Here is a 23,923-nt window from a genome sequence, read left to right on the forward strand (position 1 = left end):
GCGCGACTGTCAAACGTATTGTATCGCTGTAAAATGTCGCAATGTGTAAACTCCATAAATGCGAATAAGGTAGATGTTTATGTCATGTGAAGAGAAATTAGTGTAAATAAGAATATTGTGCAGTAGGATATTTTAACCTGACTGAAAAAAACGCAATTCACTGTTAAAACCGATCTTTGTTTGTCTTCCGAGATCTTTGTTACATAGGGTGACGTTGAAATGTTTTTGAAGCTAATAGTTCTTTTGTAGATACAACGCCAGTGCAATACATTATTTTGTGTATGTTTGTATACTACGGGGAACGAACCCGCGATTGCTGGCTTAGGGTGGATTCGACCAAACAAGAGTAAATATTAATCTCAGAATAAATCGTCAGTTTTGACATATTTCCCATACTGAAACTGTCAATGTGCCAGTTATAACTAGAAGTTATTCTGGGATAAAAGTTTGTCGAATCGGGCCTTAGTAGTCAAAAAGTTCGCAACACGTCTTAGTTACAGCTAAAGCCTGGTCCGTGAGCACGTAGAATTTTGTCTGCGGACGCGCGTCGCACAGTCGCGACAGCAATATAATTACGCGCGAGCGATAAGTATGGGTAGCTTGGGGTCATTGAACAAAATTCTACGTGCTCACGGACCAGGCTTTAGAATAAAGTTGTGTTGCCAACTTTTTGGTCACTTTGAGTGTCACGAACTACTTGACGCTGACTGTTACGAAAATCTATTGAAGATAATAATATTTTTGTTTTCGAAGTATGAGTTTCACTGTCACCCTGTATAAGACTTAAAGGCACACGACACCTTCCGTTATATTATGAACTTTTTCATAAAAACAATTTTTTAGACAAATTGTTTATAGTAAAATATTATTCGCGTTGATTTATGATCAATATTTACTTTGTTATATTCAGTATTAAAATATAATGAAGAATTGTACTTTTTATACATAATTATAGGCCGTGCGCGCCTCTAGCGGAATAATGAAGAACCTTCAAATGTATGTTTAACTTTGAAGATTCTTCGGTAATACGCACTAGAGCATTGGTACCCAAAGTGGGGGGGGGGGGGGCAGGGGAGGCGCAAAGCCCTTTAAAGGGGGGCGCGGGCCATCTGTAAGAAACCTGCGACCGCAGAGAGAATGCATTCCAGACTGCTCGATAAGACCAATAAATAATCTTGACTGGAGGAGGGGGCGCGGAATTTTTTGTATGGTCGAAAGGGGGCGCGTCTCAAATAAGTTTGGGAACCCCTGCAATAGAGGTCTAGAGCCTAAATTAATCAGTGCCTGAGGTATGGAAGCGGCACGGGAGAGGTGACATCGAGTATTAAAACGTAAAAAAGCATATAACTGAAGGAGATCTAAGTCTCCCTGACGTTTGACATTACAAAAACACCCTCCCGTACTGTTCCCATATCTCAGGCACTGTCTGAGTTAAGCGCTAGACCTATACTATTTTTTTTACACTCAACATCAAATAAACCGCACCTTCCGCGACGCGAACTTTAAAGATTTTCTTCTGACACAATTATGGTACCCCAAAAATATTGGTGTTATTTGAAAGCCTAATAAATATCCTTAAAGAAAAATACATTTCATTTCTAATTAATGATTAACATATACCATAAATGTGACTTGAAATAGACCTCACTTTGGGCTCACCTCTGGGATCAATTAGACCAATTTTTATGGTTATAAAACCAAATAAAGATCTCACGTGTCCTCTTTAACAGATGGATAGCGATTAATCCCAACTTAACAGTTTTATAGTCATAAAAAATGGCTATAGCTTAACTACCTATTGTTTGAAGAAGTGTCTCTGGATCCTTGTAAAGACACATTTTTGGGGTAAAAACCTTTCCTTTAATGAAATGAAGTTTAGAACTAGGTTTTCAAATGGTGTTGTGGTTGGTGGGAAGTGGGGATGAATACGTTTGATAAGTGCTTGTCGCGGGAGGTGCGATTTATTTGATGTCAAGTGTATATTTAAAGGGTAGGTCAGAGGTTAGCTACCTCCCATAGCAGTTTGATTCACCCATTCTGGGACACCCTGTATACGTTTCCCTGCTAGAGGCGCCATTTTGTATCTGCGGCCATTTTGATCTTATTTTTTAAGATTTTTTCTTATAAATGTCTTTGTTTTAGTATTTATTGTTTAGTGTCCAACGAAGAAAGACATAAAATGTAATTTATTGTGCAATATTGTAACTGAGTACTTCCGTACATTTATGTAATAAAATATTATTATACAGTATTCTGCTTTTTCTTTAAAATGTTTTTAAATCTGCTTTTTATATTTTACATAATATAAGTAAACTAAACAAGCCGCCTGCGTGGCCTAGTGGTAAGACCACCTGTTATAGATCCAGAGGTCCCGGGTTCGATTCCTAGAGAAGGCAAACTTTTCTGCTCCATTTGGTTGGAGGTAGACCTTAAAGTTAGTAAGATAATTCGGCAGATAGAGGTAAGGTAGCCAGTTCCTCTTTGATTGAGTATTCCGGACCTGCCTGATCATTAGTCGTCACTTTTTTATCAGGTGAGATGCACTGTGCATCATGCACAGGCCAAGAGCTTTCATTGGGGATAAAAATAATTTATGGTAATAATAACTACAACGTCGGAAATTTAATTTGAATATCGTCCGATTAGAGAGATTTTTTGCCTCGTCCTTTTGTTCTCAGTGGAGAAAGCGATGTTTAAAAAATGCAGCGTAAATTGAAAAATGGGCAATGAAACTGTTAGAATTTTTATTTCTCCGGAGCCAATTCCCAAAACCTAAAATACATAAAAAAAATAATATCAGTCAGTCGCGAGTATTTCTTTTGGGTATTGTAACGAAGAGAGTTCAACCATTTTTTGAATTTATACAAATAACGATTACTGGCAATCTGCAATCAGAAAATGCCATTAGTTTTTTAAAAATAAAAATTTTTTTAGTTTTTTAACACCTAATGGCTTTCCATCTGGTTTTTTTGCGAATTACGGCCAGGTACATCTCGATTGGAAATTACTTCATGTCCGGTGAGTATGATGTGAGATTTGATATGAGTGTACCATTCTAAAAAAAAGTACTGTCAAGTGTCAACTGTAAAAAAAAAGTCAATACGTCAAAAAAATTATATTTTTGTCGTCTTGCTTTTTTGTTTATTTGCAATAAAATGTTTAATTTATGAATAAAAACATAATAATATTAGGAATATGGACTTAACTAACGTTTGCCGCTGTTGTCTTACAGATGGATGCTATAAAGATATATCAAACGAGTATTTCTATGGGGGACAAAATGAAATTTATTCAAAGATGTTGCTGGACACTTTTAACATAACTGTACGTATAATTTACGATCAAACTGAGCTTTTAAGATAAAAGCTTGGTAAATTACAAGTAACCAACCTTTTAGTTCATTATAAAGCTATGTTTCTCGTATGTTAGATGTATTTCAGGCCATGTACATTTACAGCTAAGAAATCTTGCTTGTAACTTCAACAAACTTAAGTTTCGGTGAAAATAATGTTAACGAGAGTTAGTGTTGCTATCTACTTGAATCAGAATCAAAGTATTGTTTCATTACAAAATTTTAACTACTTTGATATGACAAAAAGTAGATTTTTATTTCTGGGAAAGAATTGAAACAAAATCATATTTTTTATGCTAAAGTTTATTAAGGTAGATGTAGGGATGTTTATTACTCCTTCATGAATAAACTATTGGACAGTTTTTTTTAGCAATATTATAGCTTAAAATCAGATTAGTAAAGGAAGAGATGTTTGTCAATTCCCATTTTAAAAAAACTTGCAAAAAAATTAAAAAGTGCAGTCAGTCATGAATTTAAATTTTAAACCTTTCAGATATCCCAACAAACTCAGCTAAAGCAACTTATCTGCGAAGACTGCGTAACAAAGGTCCGTGATGCCAGCAACTTCAGAAAGATGGTTGTCGACACAGAGAACACGTTGCTACAAATGCTGAAAGCTAGTGATGGAGTTGGTAAGTGTCTAAGCTTGAAATATGTTTGTAATAATGTAATGATAAAGATGATGACTGGGTAATGAAATCGTATTTCTATTAAGTCCGTCAGACAGATAATAAAATAATATATTTTCATTTTTTCATAATCAAACCATTTCAAGTCGATGCGATGTAGCACTGATATTATTTAATTATGAAAGAAAATAAAAAATACGAGTCTAATATTTTCTAATTAAGTATCTGTCCGCCCCGGGTGCCAAGCATCAGGGGGTGACAAAAGTCGCGCAGATTAGTTAGTACTCACTACTCACTGGCGCATCTGCATGACAAAGGTCATGATACTTGGGGCGAATCGGTAACCCAAAAATCCTGGGGGGCACCCCTGACCATTCTGGGGTGCCATAGCCCCGAGCTATATATGGGGGAGGGGGGGTGATGGGTGATCGCCCCGGGTGCCGAGCTATGCTACGCCGCCACTGCTGACCTATTGTGAAGACGTACTGGCATTTTAATGTAAGGGAGCTCACAGTTGAGCGATATTATATCGGCCACCGCTTGCGACTCAAGACGGACGATAATCGCTGTCGACATTCAAATTAGAAAACTGTCGCCCATGCATCGCGGCCTTGGACGAATAAACCACTGGTTGTGGTCGCCGAGCAGATAGAATTTCGTTCAATGACCGCAAGCTTATCCTTACCGCTGTCGCGGCTGTGCGACGGGCGGCCGCAGTGAGTGTGCGAGCGCGACAGCAATATAATTATGCGCGAGCGATAAGGATGGGTAGCTTGGGGTCATTGGACGAAATTCTACGTGCTCGGCGACCGGACTTTAGTCAGAGTGTCAACATGTCATGACAGCGAAAGGCGCGAGACGGAAATTGTCGCCGACAGTCGCCTACAGTCGCTGACCGTCGTCGCCTACCACTATCGCAAGCAGTCGCCGACATAATGTCGCTCGTCTGCGAGCTCTCTAAGGCTAAGAACTCACGGCGCGTTTTTAACCCGCGCCCGCGGCGGTTGTGGAATTGCGGTTTTATTTCAAAACTCACGAGAGCGGTTATTTGCGCGGTTATTCTAAGTCACTGGTACAAAATAGTCGCCCGCCAATCGGGCGGTTTTCGGGGACCCGATTACAACCGCGCCCGCTGCGAGCGAAAACCGCGTCGTGAGTTGTGCATTAGTTTTTACATAAGTATCTGCATTCTACAGAAGCTGCGGGCCCGCAACCGCCGCGGGCGTGGGTGAAAATCGCGCCATGAGTTCTTAGCCTTACAGTTGATGAAATAATTTCAGATGCAGAACCCGCTCTAAAACAAGAGAACAGTGAGTATGGTGATGACTTTGACGACACGCTCGATGACCATTTCAACAACGACTTCTCTTGGGACGTTGGTGATAATACGTTGAACGATGAAGATAAGGGTAATATAGTTGTGTGCAATTTTAGACATATCACTGCTTGTTTTATATTTGTGCACTTTATGCAAGTGAAAATGTAAGATACAACCCGAGTTAACAGCGCACTTGGCGGCCGTGACGTCACATCGACGCTAAAAAAAATTAATATGGACGGGGCCACAGAAACTAAAGGGAGATGTGACAAGGGGGCGGGGCCGGTGTTGCAGCAATATGCCCAAAAACAGAACACATTGCTCGTGAAAGAATGATGACAGCAGCGACGTCATAATGTAAACAACTTACATTGCTTGCGTACTAAAGGTTATTCGAACGTTGAGTACTGATGCCGCAGTGGATAATGAGCACATATTTTGATTTATTTGTGTGTGTGAATTTCTAATGCGACAATGAGTTTCGAACTGGGCGCATTAGTTGGCATCTCTCTATATTTCTATGCGAGGTGCGCAGTTAACTCGATCGCGTTGTTAGTTTTGTCTGCAAAAGAATTTAAAAGTAGTTACACAGAAGACTTTTTTGCTGGCAACCTTGGGAAGCCAGCCTCTTTTAAGCCACGCCCATTTTGTTGATTTCTCTCTGTCTCTGTCGCTCCTACTGGCGTCTCGCTTAGCGTGAAAGGAATGGAAACATTCGAAACTTTGTTTAAGTTTGTGTGGTAGGCCCTGCTGATCTTTGAAGCCACGCCCATTTTGATGATGTTTGTCTGTCTCTCTCGCTCATGCGGGCATTTCGCTTTGCATGAAAGACATGGAAACATTCGAAACTTCGGTTAACGTCAATTTATTGTGCTATTTTATTTTACAGGACAAATATTCGTAATAAAATTGGAACCCAAAGATGAGCCCGAGACTGTTCTAAAAAAGAAACCAACGAAAATCTTGAAAAAGTCAGCAGTCAGCAAAAAAGTTGAGACCAAATTGAAAACCAAACAAAATACCAGTGGAAGTAAGAACGTCAAAAAATCCACATGCACCACAGGTAAACGAATAATATTAATTTCTACTATAGGCTTTAATCAGTTGTTGCCACTGTGTATAGATCGTTTCATCCACTCGGACGCGCCCCACCATTCTTCCGCTAATGTTTGAGTGTTATCGGTACACGCTAAATCATCCATGAGTGCACACGCACACTACAATAATGCCTTACGGATTGCTCGGATCAAACTCCCCGCACCCCGCGCGACCGAGACCAAACATTGGTGGGGCGCGTCCGAGTGGATGAAACGATCTATACCTTCCGGTCAAGTTAACTGCGCATCTGGTAGCCGTGACGTCACATCGCCGAGGGAGAGTCGCGTTCCAGCGAGGTGCGCAGTTAGCGCGAATGGGTTGTAAGATCTTTTAACACACTAAAGCCTGGTCCGTGAGCACGTAGAATTTTGTCCAATGACCCCAAGCTACCTATCCTTATCGCTCGCGCGTAATTATGTTGCTGTCGGCCGCCCGTCGCACAGTCGCGACAGCAATATAAATTACGCGCGAGCGATAAGGATGGGTAGCTTGGGGTCATTGGACAAAATTAAGACATTGGGCTACGACAGTGGCGCCAATTGGTGAGCGCTGTAGCCTAAAGTCACTCCAAGACTTGCTAAAGTCCGGTCGCCGAACAGATTGAATTTCGTACAATGACTCCCCCAAGTATCCTTATCGCTCGCGCGTAACTATATTGCTGTCGCGCTCGCACACTCACAGGGCCGCGCGTCGCACAGTCGCGACAGCAATATAATTACGCGCGAGAGATAAGGATGGGTAGCTTGGGTCATTGTACGAAATTCAATCTGCTCGGCGACCGGACTTTAGTCTATCTCACTCGATATTGCTTTCAGCTTTTCAGTCTCCTATTAGAGTCTCTCTCTCACAATCTCATTCATCAAATTCACTTTATAATTTCAGCAAAATCAAGACGAAACAGAGAGAAGGCAGTAATACCACAAAGCCAGATCGCCTCCCGCGAAAATTCGCTCAAACTAATTTTGAACTCAAATCTCTGCCTTTTCAAGTCGTTAAAGACCAAATTCCGGTGTTTCCACTGCCCAGAGAGTTACTTGTCCATGCAAGATCTGAGAGAGCATTCTAAAACCCACTCTAATACCAGAACTTTACAGCTCAGAATCAATTGCTTAAGAGGCATGACGTACAGAAACGTTGACATATCATCTCTAGCATGCAAACTGTGTCAAGAAAGTTGTAATAATTTAGATATTTTAAAATCCCATTTGACAGAAAAGCACAGCATACAATTTGGGAACGGAGACCACTTTTTGATTCCATACAATTTGGAAAACGACTTCAAATGTGTTTTGTGCGAGGAAACATTCAATACATTTACACGATTATCCATCCATATGAATTCCCATTACATGAACAACGTTTGTGAAATATGTGGTGTGTCTTACATCAACCGATTAAGTCTGAGAATGCATGTGAACTCCGTTCATAAAGAGAAGAAGTGTTCGCTGTGTTCAGCTACGTTCATATCACACTATCTCCGGGTGAAGCATATGAGGAAAGTTCACAACACTGCATCGTCTAAAAGATATTGCATGCTGTGCAATAAAACGTTCAGATACTCGTACTTATTGGAGGAGCATAGGATTCAAGAGCACGGAGCCAAAAGACAGATCAGTACGTGCCCGGAGTGTGGGAAAACGTTCTTGTCTCCGCAGAATCTGAAGATACACATTCGTTGTGTGCATGTTAAGGAAAGGAATCACCCTTGTGGTATATGTGGCATGAGGTTAGTCAATAATCTTGAAACCCTGCAGTCTACAGACTTGTCGGGTTGGCCAATGAGGGCTATCGTTTTTATACTTAACAGTTGGCACCCCTGGCGATTGACAGGACCTTACTCTACAGTGGCGCCATCTTGATGAGTGCAAATACGATAGTCCTCCTACCACTTTAGCGCTCACAAGTTGGCGCCACTGTCTTCTCTACTACTAGCAAATGACAGGACCTTACTCTACAGTGGCGCTAACTGGTGAGCGCTAAAACGATAGCCCTCATTGTTGGGTCGGCTTCTTTTTGTATGAGGACTCGGCCGATACCAAATCGGTGTAATGTGCGCACTTCCATACATGCCCATACTGATTAACAGCCCGACACAACTATCGGCCGATGAAGTCTGCAGGGTATTTAAGCATAGCCATAGCTTTTTTATATTATATTTATAGCATAGCTTTTTTTCGCGCGGCGGGCGTTCACGCGTAAACATCGTTAAGTTGTAGCTCTGCACTATTTCAATCTGTAATACTACTTATAGTTACTCTTAACGGTTCAAACTTACACTAAAAATAAGCTTAAACTCCTAACTTCACGATAGTCTTTGTGGTTTTCATCCTTTCGTCGAATCCTCGCTGCAATCGTCGTTTCAACTTCAAGATTTCTTCAATATCTCAAATTGTCCGTGAGTCACCGTGCACGAAACCGGCCGCCGTCAGCTGACTCGACCACAGCGCATGCCATAGAGAAAAGTAATACATAGGAAATAGAGAACCCTCTCTGTCAAATTTTTGAACCTACTAATTGACAGCCTGGTGTTAAATTCCCTGTACTTAACCTACGTACGTAACGCTCACATACATACATAGTCCACGCACACATACATACATAAAGTCCACGCACACATACACACAGTTCACGCACACATAGGCCCTCATAACCTTCAAAGAATTATTGTTTTTTTGATGTACAATGTAGAATTTTTTCAAATCCATTATTTTGAAAGTATTTATCTTTATGGTGTACGTATTGTATTATTTTCAAAACAATGGATTTGGAAAAATTCTACATTGCACATGGAAATGCAAATAAACAAAAACTTTTCAATTTAATAATTTTACTTTATTTATGAACACACATAATATTATACACCAAAAGCGTCTTTTCGCAAAGTTTTCAACAACACTAAAAAAGCATTTGCACTTTGAGAAAACTCAGATCACTTGTGAACATAACAGAAAGTTTCTTCGCGATTCACGAAGGAACGAACAAAACTCCGATGAACCAGAACAGCAGCAGGTACGAAGGAATGAACTTGAATTTGACTCGACTCTTCAATACTTTAATAGGGCCACAGAACTCATAAACGATGGCTAAGAAAACAAGAATGCATTCAACCTAACAAAAACAACACCGGCCATTTTGGAGGAAAAACAAAGTTGCCATATGTTAAATAGTAATTTCTACTACTCTATTATGTAAATTATAACAAAAAATGTCACCGTTCAGTTTTAAACTAAAACAAATTAATTTCATTTTAAAAAAAGTTTTCACATTGTAATTAACAATATTCTGAAATATATTTTAATTAAGAAAAAAATGAAAATATGAAGGAAACAGGAGCAGCGACATCTAAAGCGTTTTAGGGTAGTTAAAAAGTATTGCTTCCTCATTGTTATAGCATTGCTGCAAAATCTGAAAAGCTTTTAAATATTTTAAGATGTGTTTCTGGAGTCTGGTGGGGTGCTCACCCAGCGTCATTAAGACTTTTATACAATGCTATTATAAGAAGTGTACTTGACTATGGCAGTTTCTATCTAGAGCCTTGTAATTTAGTTGGTTTAAGTAAATTGGATGCGATTCAATCTAAAGCGCTAAGGATTATAGCTGGTGCTATGAAATCGAGTCCAATCAATGCCTTGCAAGCTGAATGTGTTGAGCCCCCATTGAAATTACGCCGCCAATATTTATGTGACAAGTATCTTTTCCGTGTACTTCAATTTGCTGACCATCCTATATATAGCAAACTCAACAGACTTAATGATTTAATTGATACTTCCTCTTATTGGTCACGTAAATCTCCTCCTTGTGTGATTATTAGTTTTCGTAAATTTATATCAATCCAAGCCCCAGTCCACAGAACCTCCTTTCTTCCGATATTTTCTGTAAATTTTGAATCCCTTATTCTTACTCCGACAATTCATTTCAACCTAGACATACATAAGGATGACTACAATGCTAACATTAAGTTCAATCAGATCGTAGACGAACACTGGGGCGATTGGCATCATATCTATTGCGATGCATCTAAGCACTCTCCAACGGGTCATGTTGGCGTTGGCGCATACCATAAACAATATCATATTGTCCAGAAAATAAAACTCCGTCCAGAATCATCAGTCTTTACAGGAGAATGTTTTGGACTGTTTAAGGCTTTAGAGTATGCTCTCCTTATGAAATTAAACACAACTGTAATATTTTGTGACTCTAAAAGTGCTTTGCAGGCATTACATAAATTTCCATTTAAGAACAATACTAATTATCCTATTATTACAGAATGCAGGAAATTACTTCACAAATGTAGTCTTAACAGTCATTTAATTAATTTTGCGTGGATTCCTAGTCATACCAATATTCCAGGAAATGATAAAGCTGATAAGCTGGCCAATGAAGCGGTTGAGTGTGGAGATATACATCCGTACACAAATTATTGCCATGACTTAACGGCAGCCCTTCCCAAAGCTTATCTCAAATCTGCCGGGGATGAGAATTGGGAGTTCACTAGCCAATCTAAGGGGAAACATTACAAGCTCATTCAACCATCCATCCTTTGTAAACCATGGTTTGTTAAAATTAATCTTTCCAAAACAGTTACTACCATTTTAACTAGAATGCGACTTGGTCACGTGTGCACTCCAGCACACTTGGCTAAAATTCATGTACTTGATTATGATTCGTGCACTTGTGGTTCTGGCGTCGGAGACTTAAATCACATATTTTTTTACTGTTGCCTATATGATCGTTCCTCTTTTATTAGTTCTCTTTTAGCCATTAAAATTCCTTTTCCTACATCCATCACTTGCCTATTATATACCAATAACATTGATGTTTATAATATCCTAGCCGAATTTATTACCCATAATAATATAAAATTGTAAATAGTAATGTATATTGTACTTATGTAAATATTATTTTATTTTTATTATTTTGTACTTATATCACACCTAAATTGATCCTATGAAAACCATCCTTTGTTCCGTTTCCTTCCGTAATTGATTCGTTTCCCTACCTTTTAACTTTAACCCAATCCCACCCTGTCTAAACGCAATGTCCGCAAAACTTATGGCAAAACTGAACGCAAAAATCAAGAACCCCGTCGTGGCTAAACGCAATCCGCGAGAGCCATAAAGAAGAAAAAAAAAAAAAAAAAGTATTGGAATTTATCGACTGAAGTCGCTGTTTGGAAGCAAGTTTGATCGTAGTATGGAAGTTTCCGTACCCTGGCGCATGCGCAGGCAGACTGCGTGACTCCGTCCCTACCGCTGTGTGAGTGTCTATCTTCTTACTTGTGTGCGAGGTGTGCCGCCCCGTTACTCGCGCGCGGCCGTCGATATTACTAGCGCCATCTACACTCCTCATCTAGCACTACGAGTATATTGCGGCCGTGCTTTGCCGCTCGATTTCACTTAGCAGACCGTCCACATTACAACGATCTATTTAAATCTAAACTAGATGGCGCACTCGGCTCGAGGAAAGATGAACAATTGTAACGGATGCAATAATGTATTGGATTCTGACGACGATTGCTTTTTACAATGTCGTATATGCGAACACACATACCATTGCGAGTGCCTATCTATAAGCAAAAGGCAGTACAAAGGGCTTAAAAAGGAATACAAGGCAGGATGGACATGTCCTTCCTGCAGTAACGTGACTCACCGCAAACAGTCCAACATCGACACACCGGTCCGCAGCAAGCAGGTGCCCCTGCTCGATGAGTCCATGGATACCTCTTATTTTATTCCGCAAAATACTACCGTGAGCGACCCTGTCGCTCAGCTTACTGACCACGAGCCCTGGAAAAACGCCTTCAACAACTTCACTTGCGACCTGAAGGCTACACTGACTTCCTGGCGCACCGACATGGAAACTTGCATGCAAAATATAGGAGCCGATATTAAGGACACGCTCACCGGTATTAAACAAGAGCTTAACTCACTTCGTGCGGAGCAGGCCAGCATGAACCAGCGCATTAACGCACTATCAAAAGACGTTTCCGAGCTTCAGTCTTCAGCCCAATTTCAGTCAGAGGAGTGCGTGGACCTCAAAAAACGCGTCGAAGACCTCACTAAAAATAACCAGTGCTCCGACAAGTGTGACTCCGCTATGGCAGCCCTCGAAGCGAAGCTGGATGCCTTGGAGCAGCAAGCTAGGCAATGTAATGTCGAAGTATGTAATGTCCCGGAAAGACGCAATGAAAACCTTCTAGGATTGATCGACGCTCTCGGAAGCTTAATTAAATATCCTATCGCCCAGAAGGACATCGTCTCGGTACACCGGGTCCCACACGCGAGCCATGAAGACAAAAAGCCAAAAAATATCGTAGTAAAATTTACGTCCCGAATCATGAGAGATAACGTACTGAGTGCATTTCGAAAATGCAAAGAGGTGAAATCTGACCAGCTAGGTGTCGCCGGTGCGCCCCTGACAGTCTACATGAACGAACATTTGATATTAAAAAAGAAGAAATTATTTCGAGCTTGCAGGGAAGCTGTCAAGAAAAACAACTTTAAATACATATGGGTTAAGAACGCGACCATACTCGTTCGCGAAACCGATACGACTCCCGCAATTGCTATACGTTCAGAACATGACCTCCAAAAAATCACACGTAAACATGGCCACCCTAGCAATTCTGGAAAGAGTACTTATAGTCTATCCAATATATAGTTCCAAAATACTGAACTGTCCTATCGATGACATTGACAGCGGGGCGCCACCGTCAATACCGAATCGCTGGTTCCGATTTTTGCCATGTTGGAAACCATAAAGTTGAACGATGGTAGCGCCCCCCTGTCATTGAGTTTGGCGGGACAGTTCAGCGTGGGTCATCTATAGCTTGATTAGAATGACGGCTGTCAAACGAATGTGACTAGTGATGGGTATGTTTCGTACGGTTCACATAGGTGTATCGATAAGTTTTCGAAAAAATGATATGAAAAAATGCACCCAATTTTTCTTCATATATCTTTATTCATAAAAATGACAATTATGATTTAAATTTAAAGACAGTAAACCTAAGTAGATGTACAACCTAAGTCGTAGTCATTATCATCAGTGTTCTTCAGTGGTTTTTTCCTCTCGCTAGAGGGCGGTGGGCATCTCTTCTAGAGCAACGGTGCTATGAATACCCAAAAAATTACCGGTGATTGATTTCCGATGTTTGATTATTTAAGAATGAAATGTTTTTTGGTTTTTAATAGTGAACATTTAGAAAAACGTATAACTTGACTTAAATATGTTAAAAAATTAGTTAGAAAAAAAATTTGTTAAATATGTTAAAAGAATAGTTTTAATTTAATATGACATTTGTCGATATGTCCCAACACTAACATTTTTGTAACTCGAGATAACCTTGTAGAGACGTCGTTAATACTCTAGCTTGATTTTTATGATTTCGAATTACTACTTATTAGTGTAATTTAACGCTGCATTTACACGAAATTATAATTTTTATTGGAAGCACTGTCGTCGAAAATATTGTTTGCAGGTCAGACGTGAATTATTTCTTGTCCGCCAATATTTAGCTCTCATTGATCGCTACTACAAAGTTATGTCGTTACTTTTGATGACAGCTGTCATTCTAATCAAGCTATATTGGATAGACTATAGTCATCGCTTTACACTGATTCTTGGGACTATTCAACGCATGAAATCTATCTTAGACTGTATTTTTACCATTCGCTGTACTGTGTGTAGTCCTTACTCAAATGTTATTTTATTTTTGATTTTATTTACACTCATAGTTATTTGTTTTTATAGTTTTTTACTCATTATTTTAAAAAGAGTTCTCAGTCGTGGTCACACTCTCCTTCTTTTACTGTCAATATTCGTTTATTTAAAAATCTGCATGTACTTACAAGTACATTCCAATAATCTGATGTCATGCATAGGTGTACTTACTATAGTTTTTACGAAAAACATGTTTGTTTTTGTTTTGATTCTTCTGGGAATCTGGGAAATAACCATAATTATTTACGTGGATACAATTTTCTGTTTTTACTGTCTGTTTTTTGAAACCTTACTCAGTAACACTAAGTATATTTTGCCGCTCTTGTTGAATGGATAGCAATCTTACAATATATTACCAAAATTGTACTGGAATTAGATCAAAACTGCACACGGTCTATATGAATGTTCTCTCTGCGGCATATGACATTTTGGTTTTGACGGAGACATGGCTTATACCAGAAATATCTAACAGCGAATTCTTAGATAATCGCTACATTGTATTTAGATGTGATCGCGACCGACTAGCGACTAATAAAAGTGACGGAGGGGGTGTACTTGTTGCGGTGAGAAGGGACCTTAAACCGGTCAACTCACCTATAAATCACTGCTCCTCAGCTATTGAACATATTATTGTATCTATACCCGCCTTTGACCCAGGCAAGAGACACATTTTTAGTGCTGTTTACATCCCACCGCAAACCCCCATAGACATATATTTAGACCATTTCACTTTATTACAAGACCTCGTGAACGACTTTAGTACCGAGTCATTTTTCATGATTGGCGACTATAATCTACCCCACATTGACTGGTCTAATTTCCAACTCGCTGCCCCTATTAGTGCTCCTACTTCTATTACTTATAATCTTTATAAATTCTTAAATACATTGAATGCTAAACAGTTCAATTCGTTGAAAAACGCCAATGACCGTATTCTTGACCTTCTCTTATCCAATACCGAGACTAGTCTGAGTCCTTGTTCTCCTATAGTACCCGCGAATCAACATCACCCTCCATTCTGCGCACTTACTTTTATAAATTTAAAAACTAAACATATGCCTAGGAATCACTTCTCCAAACCTAACTTCCACAAAGGTAATTACGATAATATTAACATTAATATCAACGAAGTAAACTGGGAGTTATTGTTATCGGATCTCACTGCTGAAGAGTCAGTTAATGTATTCTATGAGAGGATCCACGAAATCATTAAGAATCACATACCCTTGACAAACGTAAAGTCCTCCCGTTTTCCTATATGGTTCTCCCCAGCTCTGAGACATATATATAGCAATAAGGAGCGAGCTTGGCGGAAATGGAAAATGTACGGGAACCTCTCAGACTACGAGTCCTTTTCCATATACAGATCAAGATTTAAGGCTCAATGTTCAATTTGCTACGGTAAGTACATTGATAGAGTTGAAACTAGCATAGCTCTTAATACAAAGTTCTTCTGGTCTTACATAAAGAACCGTAAAAATACCACGTGCTACCCTTCTACAATGTTCTACAAGACCAATAGCTCAAGTGACCTTGGAGAGATCTGTAATATGTTTTCAAGCTTCTTTAGTTCCGTCTACGAACCTTCGACACTCGGTCATTTTGATTTTACACAATTTTCGGATAACAGCGATAACGACCTTCTTATTTCCAATATTAGTTTTTCTCTGGATCATATTAAAAGAGTACTATATTCACTCGATATTACCAAAGGTAAAGGTCCGGACGGAATACCTCCATTATTCCTGAAACTCACATACAAAACGATCAGTGCCCCTCTGCACATCATATTCAAAAAATGTTTGCAGGAGGGACATTTCCCGAGTGTATGGAAAGGCGCTTTCGTCACTCCTATTCCAAAGTCTGGCGACGCACGTAACGTGGAAAATTACCGGCCTATCTCTGTCCTGTCTGCCTTGTCGAAGGTCTTCGAACGACTCGTTCACAATGAAGTATACCCATCGCTACATCACATTTTAATACCGGAACAGCATGGATTTGTTAAACGCCGCTCCACCGCCTCCAATTTGACACTATTCACAAATAATCTGTTTACTAGTATGGATAGAAGGATACAAGTCGATGCAGTATACACGGATTTCCAAAAGGCCTTCGATAAGGTAGACCACAAATTGCTCCTAGAAAAACTGGCGTTTAACGGGATCCGTGGTGACCTGTTGCGTTGGTTTGCTTCCTACATTTCTAACCGGACACAGAAAATAGCAATTAACGGACTCGTGTCGGGTGATACTCTTGTCACTTCGGGTGTACCCCAGGGGTCCATTCTAGGTCCTTTGCTATTCCTTTTATACGTCAACAACATCAAGAAATGCTTCAATCATACATCATTTTTACTGTACGCTGACGATCTTAAAATCTATAAAGAAATTAAGTCGCTCAATGATTGCTTCCTTCTTCAATCAGACCTTGACACACTAAGTGAATACTGTTTAACCAACAAATTATTCCTAAGCATCCCCAAATGTAACTGCATAAGCTTTACAAAGAAGAAAAACCCTTACATCTTTGATTACAAGTTAAACAATAATACTCTGAAGAGAGTATCAGTTGTTCGTGACCTTGGTGTTTTCTTGGATTCAAAACTTCACATGGACATCCACATCAATGATATAATCAACAAAGCGTTCAAGATGTATGGTTTCGTTTCCAGGTCTGCAGTTAATTTTAAAAAACCCAACACATTATTGCATTTGTACCGTTCGCTTGTAAGATCCCAGCTCGAATATGCTGTGCCGGTTTGGAACCCATTCTACAAGAAGTACTCCAACTCCATTGAAAAAGTCCAGCGTAAATTCTTACGCAAAGTTAACTTCATGTGTTCCCGCTCTCGGGTCCCTTACGAAATGCTGCTAACCAAATTTAAGTTCTTGAGCCTTGATTCTAGACGATTGCTCCTATCAGCCATGTTTTTATACAATCTAATAAATAATGAAATCGATTGCATAGACCTCTGTAACCTGATCCACTTTAGCGTCCCCAGGCGTGCTGCGCTCAGAAGCACACGCAGAGACGAGAGAACCTTTTATGTAGACTTGTGTAAAACCAATGCGGGTTTACGAGCCCCACTCAATAGACTGTTGTCCATTTACAACCAGAACTTTAATAGCATCGATTTTTCCCAGAGTTCCTCAAGATTTAAAAAGCATATTTTAGACACTCTGCAAAGTGACCAAATTAAAATTAAGATAAATTAAATGAAAAAAAAAAAAAACAGAACAAAATTAATAATTAAAAGTCTGAACACAATATTAATTACTTCTTGGTGTTGAGCTACACCGCGTTTATAAGGTGTACCTTAATTGTAATTGCCTCGCTCTATATTACATGGTTTCATTATCAATATGTGGATTACGTAGTGGGATGTGTTACCACATAAATAATACATAAGTCTAGTAGATAAGTTAATTTTTGTAACACATTTGTTTGTAATTCCTAAAATAAATAAATAAATAAATAAATAGCCGCAGACCACCGACATTTAATCGGCCGATAGTTGGGCTCGATTCTAATTTGTATGAAAAATCGGCCGATACCAAATCGGTGTAGTGTGCGCATTTCCATACACGACTTTTTGTTGGCCGATAGTTGGATCGGGCTGTTCGGTATGAAGATGTAGGAAAGTGCGCACATTACTTACACCGATTTGGTATCGGCCGCTTCTTCATAAAAATTAGAATCGGGCTCCACTATCGGCCTACTAAAAGTCTGTGGTCTGCGCCTAGGCTAAGACCTTTTTTTTCTTGTCTGCATTACTTTATCTCATGTTGATATAGTCTGGTCGTTGAGCACGTAGAATTTTGTCCATTGACCCCAAGCTACCCATCCTTATCGCTCGCGCGTAATTATATTGCTGTCGCGACTGTGCGACGGGCGCCCGCAGTGAGTGTGCGAGCGCAATAGCAATATAATTACGCGCGAGCGATAAGGATGGGTAGCTTGGGGTCAATGGACAAAATTCTACGTGCTCAGCGACCAGACTTAGTCCAAATAAATAAATAAAGCCTTTCTCTCTCAGGTTCTTCACAAAGTGCGACCAGAAGCGCCACGAGCGAACACACGAAGACGTGCGGTCGTTTGCGTGCGGCTACTGCGAGGGCCGGTTCAAGGCGAAGGACTCCTGGCGGCGCCACTTGCGAAGACAGCACGCGCACTTGTTCGACAGCCAATAAATAAAGAATTAGACTGTGTTTGTTTCATTATATGCCTGTAAAAGTGTGTTTTCTTCGTTCGTTTCAGCCAAATGACGAATACTGCTCGAAAAAAGTATCGATTAATAAACTATACTTTAAGGGACCAAAAATATCCAATCTGTCGATAAAAATAGAATGATACCTAACTAATACGTAAAGGTAGCAGGGAAGCGCTGGACGCAGGCCGCTACCAATCGATCAACATGGAAAGCATTGGGGGAGGCCTATGTTCAGCAGTGGACGTCCTGTGGCTGAAATGATGATGACCTAACTAATATCGATATGATAACCGATTATTGCCCAACACTAGTCAGTAGTCACTATTTTCTCAGTAAAACGATTAATCGATATTATTTGTTACAATTGAATCAAAAGTCGTAAAACTAAGATCGATATCGCATCGACACTTACTTGATAGTAAGAAACTTCACAAAGTGCGCCACGAGCGGACGCACAAATCTCTCGAAGGATCTTCACAAGAGTGTGCCACCATGTGCCACGCACAGGTTCTCTCTCTACTAACAGAAGCGCCACGAGCGGCCTGCGAGGGCCGGTTCAAGGCGAAGGACTCCTGGCGGCGCCACCTGCGAAGACAGCACGCGCACTTGTTCGACACGCAATAAATATACATTCTAGAAAGACAGAGAGTGGTTTTTGTTTTATTTTTTTAAGTATTCGTCATTGGTTTCAGCCTAATTTCCATAAATTAGTATCCATTACTGCTCGAAAAAAGTATCGACTATTACGTGGGACCACGATAGTTACCTACTATCGTAAAAATAAAATCGATACCTAGACAATTACGCCTTATCGATTATACTGCCAAAATTAAGATCGACATTTAATTACTCGATATTGATGTTTACAAATCGATTATTGCACAACACTAGTGTAGTCACGAAGGTTATGGTTATTCTCACAGATATGGATTAGAGTAGATACAGCAAGTTGCTCGTCAAAGCGTGCCATTCCGATATGTCCAAATGGACATACATGGTCGAGTGATGTACACGTTGTTAATTGTAAGCCGATTACAACAATCGGTAACGATGATTTTACGAGGACAGTAGTACGAACACGGTAAAATGAATAAATTATTAACGGATTGAGAATTGTAATTAACAGCACAAGTAACAAATAATTAATTAGAATAAAGTAGCAGTAGAAGAAGTATAAAGTAGTAATACATATCCTGAACTAAGAGTAGTAGGTAGTAAGTACTATTAAGAGTAAAATCATGGTCCCTGTATGTGGTGCACTCATACCGATCCCAAGGAACCGTACTTACTCATAACATTATGACACACACTGATCCGTGTATTCATACACCAGACAAGTTTTTGTATTGAAACGCTGCCGCGCTGGTAGGGTGAAAAAAAAATGAGATTTGACGATTTGTAAGAATTAATTTATTTAAAGAGGAATCATCGGGCCCCCGGGAAACACAAGCTTTTTATTTTTACATTAAAAATAAAAAGCTTGAGTTAATAGTCTTTATTTTATGAAACTAGGTCAGGTACTTACTAGAATATTTAAAAGTATGGAATTAAGTATGAATTACTAGTAGTACTATTTAACATAATAGAATAACGATCATTACTTTCATAAACATCAAGCACAACAAAAATATTATTTGCAAATTAATAAGAAAATTAATAATGTAGAATAACGTCTACCGCTACAAAATTATTTTAATCCACAGTCAGACTAGCTATAAATTTAACAAAATATCAGTTTTATCGGAATTAATTAATTTTCGAATCGAGTCACACGATATCTTTCGATGACTTTGCGAATGCAGTACGATGATACGATTACTTTTACGTTGCGGCAATCACTAAAATTCGCTAAAATGACACTAATGACGTTTAAAAAGTGGCACGCTCGGCTTCATACAATTTTTGACACATGCTGCATCTATCCATATCTGTGGTTATTCTCGATTTAATCGATATTATTTGGTACAATCGAATAAAATGTAAAATCGAAATCGATAATGAAGGTACCCTAATAATCTCGCGAAGGATCTTTATAAGAGTGCGCCACGACATATTCTCTCTCCTTCTCTCTCTCTCTCTCTCTCTCCCTCTAACAGAAGCGCCACGAGCGGCCGCCCTGCGCCGCGCGCTCGTCCGCGTGCGGCTACTGCGAGGGCCGGTTCAAGGCGAAAGACTCCTGGCGGCGCCACCTGCGAAGACAGCACGCGCACTTGTTCGACACGCAATAAGTAAACGATGATTCTAGAATGTGTTAGTTTTATTTGTATGCCTGAAAAAGTGTTTTTCCTTCGTTCATTTCAGCTAAATGACGAATACTGCTCGACAGAAGTATTGATTATTAAACTGTAGTCCAAATAAGTCCTAAAATATGCAATTTTTATTGATAAAATTAAATGATTGTCGTAAATTAACTAAGGCCGATATGATTAATTACACATCGATTGTCACATCACTATGCCAAGGGACAGCCTTGAATAGAGCTTTGTGATTGGTTCGTTTTTATGCAGTTCGCAGCAAGTTCACTCCGCTGACTGACGATTGACTGACATTTCATTTCTGTCATAAGTCATAACAATTCGTCGCGTTTCGCGTTCGTGTCTTTCTTTTGGTAATTTTGTTGTGCCGAAGCCGATTAATGAATTTTGTGAAAATATTACCTAAGGATAATAAACCTACAACTTTGTGTACCATGTCAAACAATACCGTCAGGTTAGTAGGAATACTTCGTTTTCATTAATTACGCCCGTATGCACAAACGATGTTAAGTGAAGCAGCAAATCGAACTCACAGCGTTGAATAGAGCTCTGTGATTGATTCGTGTGTCACCCTGTGCGTCCATGCGCACTGTGAGACCTCTTATTGTTTGATATTGAATATGGGCGTTATTTTCATTCATGAAACACTTAACGCCCGTATTCACAAAAGATGCTTTTTTATGTGGAGCAGCAAATCGAACGCACAGCGTTGAATAGAACTGTGCGATTGCTTCGTGTAGTTCGTGTCACCCTGTGCGTCCACGCGCTCTGTGAGACCTCTTATTAATGTTTGTGAGTATTCACAACTAAAATAGTGAAAAGAATGTTATTATTTTTCAGTTCAAAAAAGCTGGCGTTTTCTCCGTCTGAAAGAAAGCTGATTATAGCTTTAGTAAGGGAACGGCCTGTCATTGAAGATAAGCGCGTCAACGCTAAAAATATCCGGTTGAAGAAACGAGCCTGGGAAGATCTCACCATTGCCTACAATTCTCAACCGTTCGTCTCAAAGAGGCTCACACACCAATTGAAAAGATGCTGGGAGAACATGAAGACGATAAGAAAGAAGGAACTTTCTCAGGAATCGTTGACTTTGAAACGCATCGGTGGAACTGCAGATCCTCTACATCTGACGAAAGATGAAAATGGCTGTACGTCTGACAATGATATAAGCACAATTGACTCATTCATTAACGTGCAAGTCCCGGAAGTGATCGATTCAAATTCAATTGAGGGTGAGTAGTATACCTATACATTATTTTAAATATCTTTCATATTATCAATATATTTTATATTCTACTAGCGACCCGCCCTGGCTTCGCACGGTTGCTAAGTATACATAACAAACCTACCTCTTGAATCACTCTATCTAATACAAAAAACTGCACCAAAATCCGTTACGTAGTTTTAAAGATCAAAGCACAAAGAACATAGGGACTGACAGCAGAAAGCGATTTTGTTTATACTATGTAGTGACACACAAACTATCTCTACGCCAAATTTCATCTAAATCGGTTTAGTGACAGACAGACAGAGTTACTTTCGCATTTATAATATTATATTAGTATAGATTATCATATTTAATACCTATCATCATCATCATCATCATCATCATTTCAGCCACAGGACATCCACTGCTGAACATAAGCCTCCCCCAATGATTTCCATGTCGACTGGTTGATAGTGATCTACGTCCAGTTTAATACCTATATCACATCTTACTGTAAACTTATCTTAATGTACTTCTTTTATTTAGAGCAATATTATTTTTTGTTTTTAGCTAAAGCAGATGCAGAGGAACCATATTTCGAGAACCATCTTGATCCAGACAATGAAGATCCAATAGTTACATGTAGGTATCGTACTTATTTATGAACAGTACTAGCATTCCGCCCGCGGCTTCGCCCGCGTAGAATTTTGTCTGTCACAGAAAAGTTATCGCGCGCGCTGTTTCAAAAACCGGGATAAAAACTATCCTATGTCCTCTCCCGGGACTCAAACTATCTCTATGCCAAATTTCATCAAAATCAGTTCAGTGGTTTAGGCGTGAAAACGAGACAGACAGACAGACAGAGTTACTTAAATTTCGCATTTATAATATTAGTATAGATTTGTTGGCGCAAGTACACTATGTGGAAAATTGACCGAGACGAAGCGCTAGATCACACTCCGAAGTATGGGCGACGCACTAGTGGGGGAAGGAGAAAGTAACAGATGGTGTTCACACTATTACGTCTAGGCCAATTTCCCGCATAGTGTACTTGGGCCACTACTAAGTAATATGTATAGATCGTGTCATCCACGAAGACGCGCCGCATCAATTTTTGGTCGAGGGAAGCGCGGGGTGTGGGGAGTTTGATCCGAGCAGTCCGAGCGTCATAATTTTATTGTAGTGTGCGTGTGCACTCATGGATGATTTAGCGTGTACCGATAACTCTGAAACATTGGCGGAAGAATGGTGGGGCGCGTCTTCGTGGATGAAACGATCTAAAGTAGAATTCTTTAGACTTCAGCAGAAACGTAGATAAATATGGCCGACTGACATTAACGCATTTTTAGTCTGTGCACTAGTGAGGTGACAAAACCTCTCGTTAATCGCGAAGTGAAATTATTGTAGTACCATCGGCAACAGTGTTAACTATCCATTGCCTGTCATGTCGTCTCGTTCTATCGCAAAGAATCACCATTTGATGAGAGCGAGAGCAAAAACGGAAATGGATAATTAACAGTGTGGCCGTGTGTACAATAGTTTACATACTTTAAAGACATTCAAAATTTGCTTTTCAGGTAGCCAGAGATTCCCAAGCGAGACGGATATAAAAGTCAGACGTACCACGTTGAACATTCAACAGGACCAGGCTTTACACGAGTTGAGGGTAGAAAGAGAAAAAATATTGATAGACAAAGAAAAGAATTTGTTAGAACACGAAAAACAGATGCACGATTTACAAATACAAAAAATGAAATTAGAAATTGAACTGTTAAGTAAACAGATTGAAAATAAAACTTCATAAATATTTTGTGTTTGTTTAAATAAAAAAGTCAAAAATTAAATTATTATTTATAATACAAAATTATTCTAAAAACTAGACCTCTAGTTTATCCTCGGTGTTTGGATATTTCATATTTGGATATCTTAAAGACTGATTTACACATATTATTAAGTTGTTAAGTAACTAAATTTTAATTTAATTTTAAGTAACTTAAATTTAAGTCTATTTCCATATGTATTTAAGTAGTTAAGCTATTGTTTACTAGTAGTGCCCTCAGCTACCTGGCGACTACCCAAGATAAAGTCTGCTTGCCGAGCACATAGAATTTCGTCCAATGACCCCAAGCTAC

The 23,923-nt window shown here is 39.4% G+C and overlaps 2 protein-coding genes across 2 annotated transcripts; both read left to right on the top strand.

Moving 5' to 3' along the window:
- Positions 1-3,101: 3,101 nt before the first annotated feature.
- LOC135086116 (PR domain zinc finger protein 5-like) lies at positions 3,102-18,324 on the top strand. Its single transcript, XM_063980916.1, has 6 exons — positions 3,102-3,324; positions 3,846-3,984; positions 5,262-5,390; positions 6,189-6,362; positions 7,280-8,123; positions 18,156-18,324. Exons 1-6 carry the CDS (start codon positions 3,196-3,198, stop codon positions 18,307-18,309), a joined length of 1,569 nt encoding a protein of 522 aa, XP_063836986.1. The 5' UTR covers positions 3,102-3,195; the 3' UTR covers positions 18,310-18,324.
- A 2,565-nt stretch (positions 18,325-20,889) lies between these two features.
- LOC135086121 (myb/SANT-like DNA-binding domain-containing protein 3) lies at positions 20,890-23,598 on the top strand. Its single transcript, XM_063980925.1, has 4 exons — positions 20,890-21,038; positions 21,425-21,816; positions 22,362-22,433; positions 23,369-23,598. The coding sequence occupies exons 1-4, from the start codon at positions 20,965-20,967 to the stop codon at positions 23,593-23,595; spliced, it is 765 nt and encodes a 254-aa protein (XP_063836995.1). The 5' UTR covers positions 20,890-20,964; the 3' UTR covers positions 23,596-23,598.
- Positions 23,599-23,923: the final 325 nt, after the last annotated feature.

Source organism: Ostrinia nubilalis, chromosome 30 (assembly GCF_963855985.1).
Source record: "Ostrinia nubilalis chromosome 30, ilOstNubi1.1, whole genome shotgun sequence".
Taxonomy (NCBI): Eukaryota; Metazoa; Arthropoda; class Insecta; order Lepidoptera; family Crambidae; genus Ostrinia; species Ostrinia nubilalis.

Bases quoted from the DNA above. Each gene is read 5' to 3' on its own strand.
- LOC135086116 (XM_063980916.1), top strand. From the start codon at position 3,196: ATGGACTTAACTAACGTTTGCCGCTGTTGTCTTACAGATGGATGCTAT. The intron at 3,325-3,845 runs GTACGTATAATT...TAAACCTTTCAG, and splicing joins TGGACACTTTTAACATAACT to ATATCCCAACAAACTCAGCT. The intron at 3,985-5,261 runs GTAAGTGTCTAA...AAATAATTTCAG, and splicing joins GAAAGCTAGTGATGGAGTTG to ATGCAGAACCCGCTCTAAAA.
- LOC135086121 (XM_063980925.1), top strand. From the start codon at position 20,965: ATGAATTTTGTGAAAATATTACCTAAGGATAATAAACCTACAACTTTG. The intron at 21,039-21,424 runs GTTAGTAGGAAT...ATTATTTTTCAG, and splicing joins ATGTCAAACAATACCGTCAG to TTCAAAAAAGCTGGCGTTTT. The intron at 21,817-22,361 runs GTGAGTAGTATA...TTTTGTTTTTAG, and splicing joins CGATTCAAATTCAATTGAGG to CTAAAGCAGATGCAGAGGAA.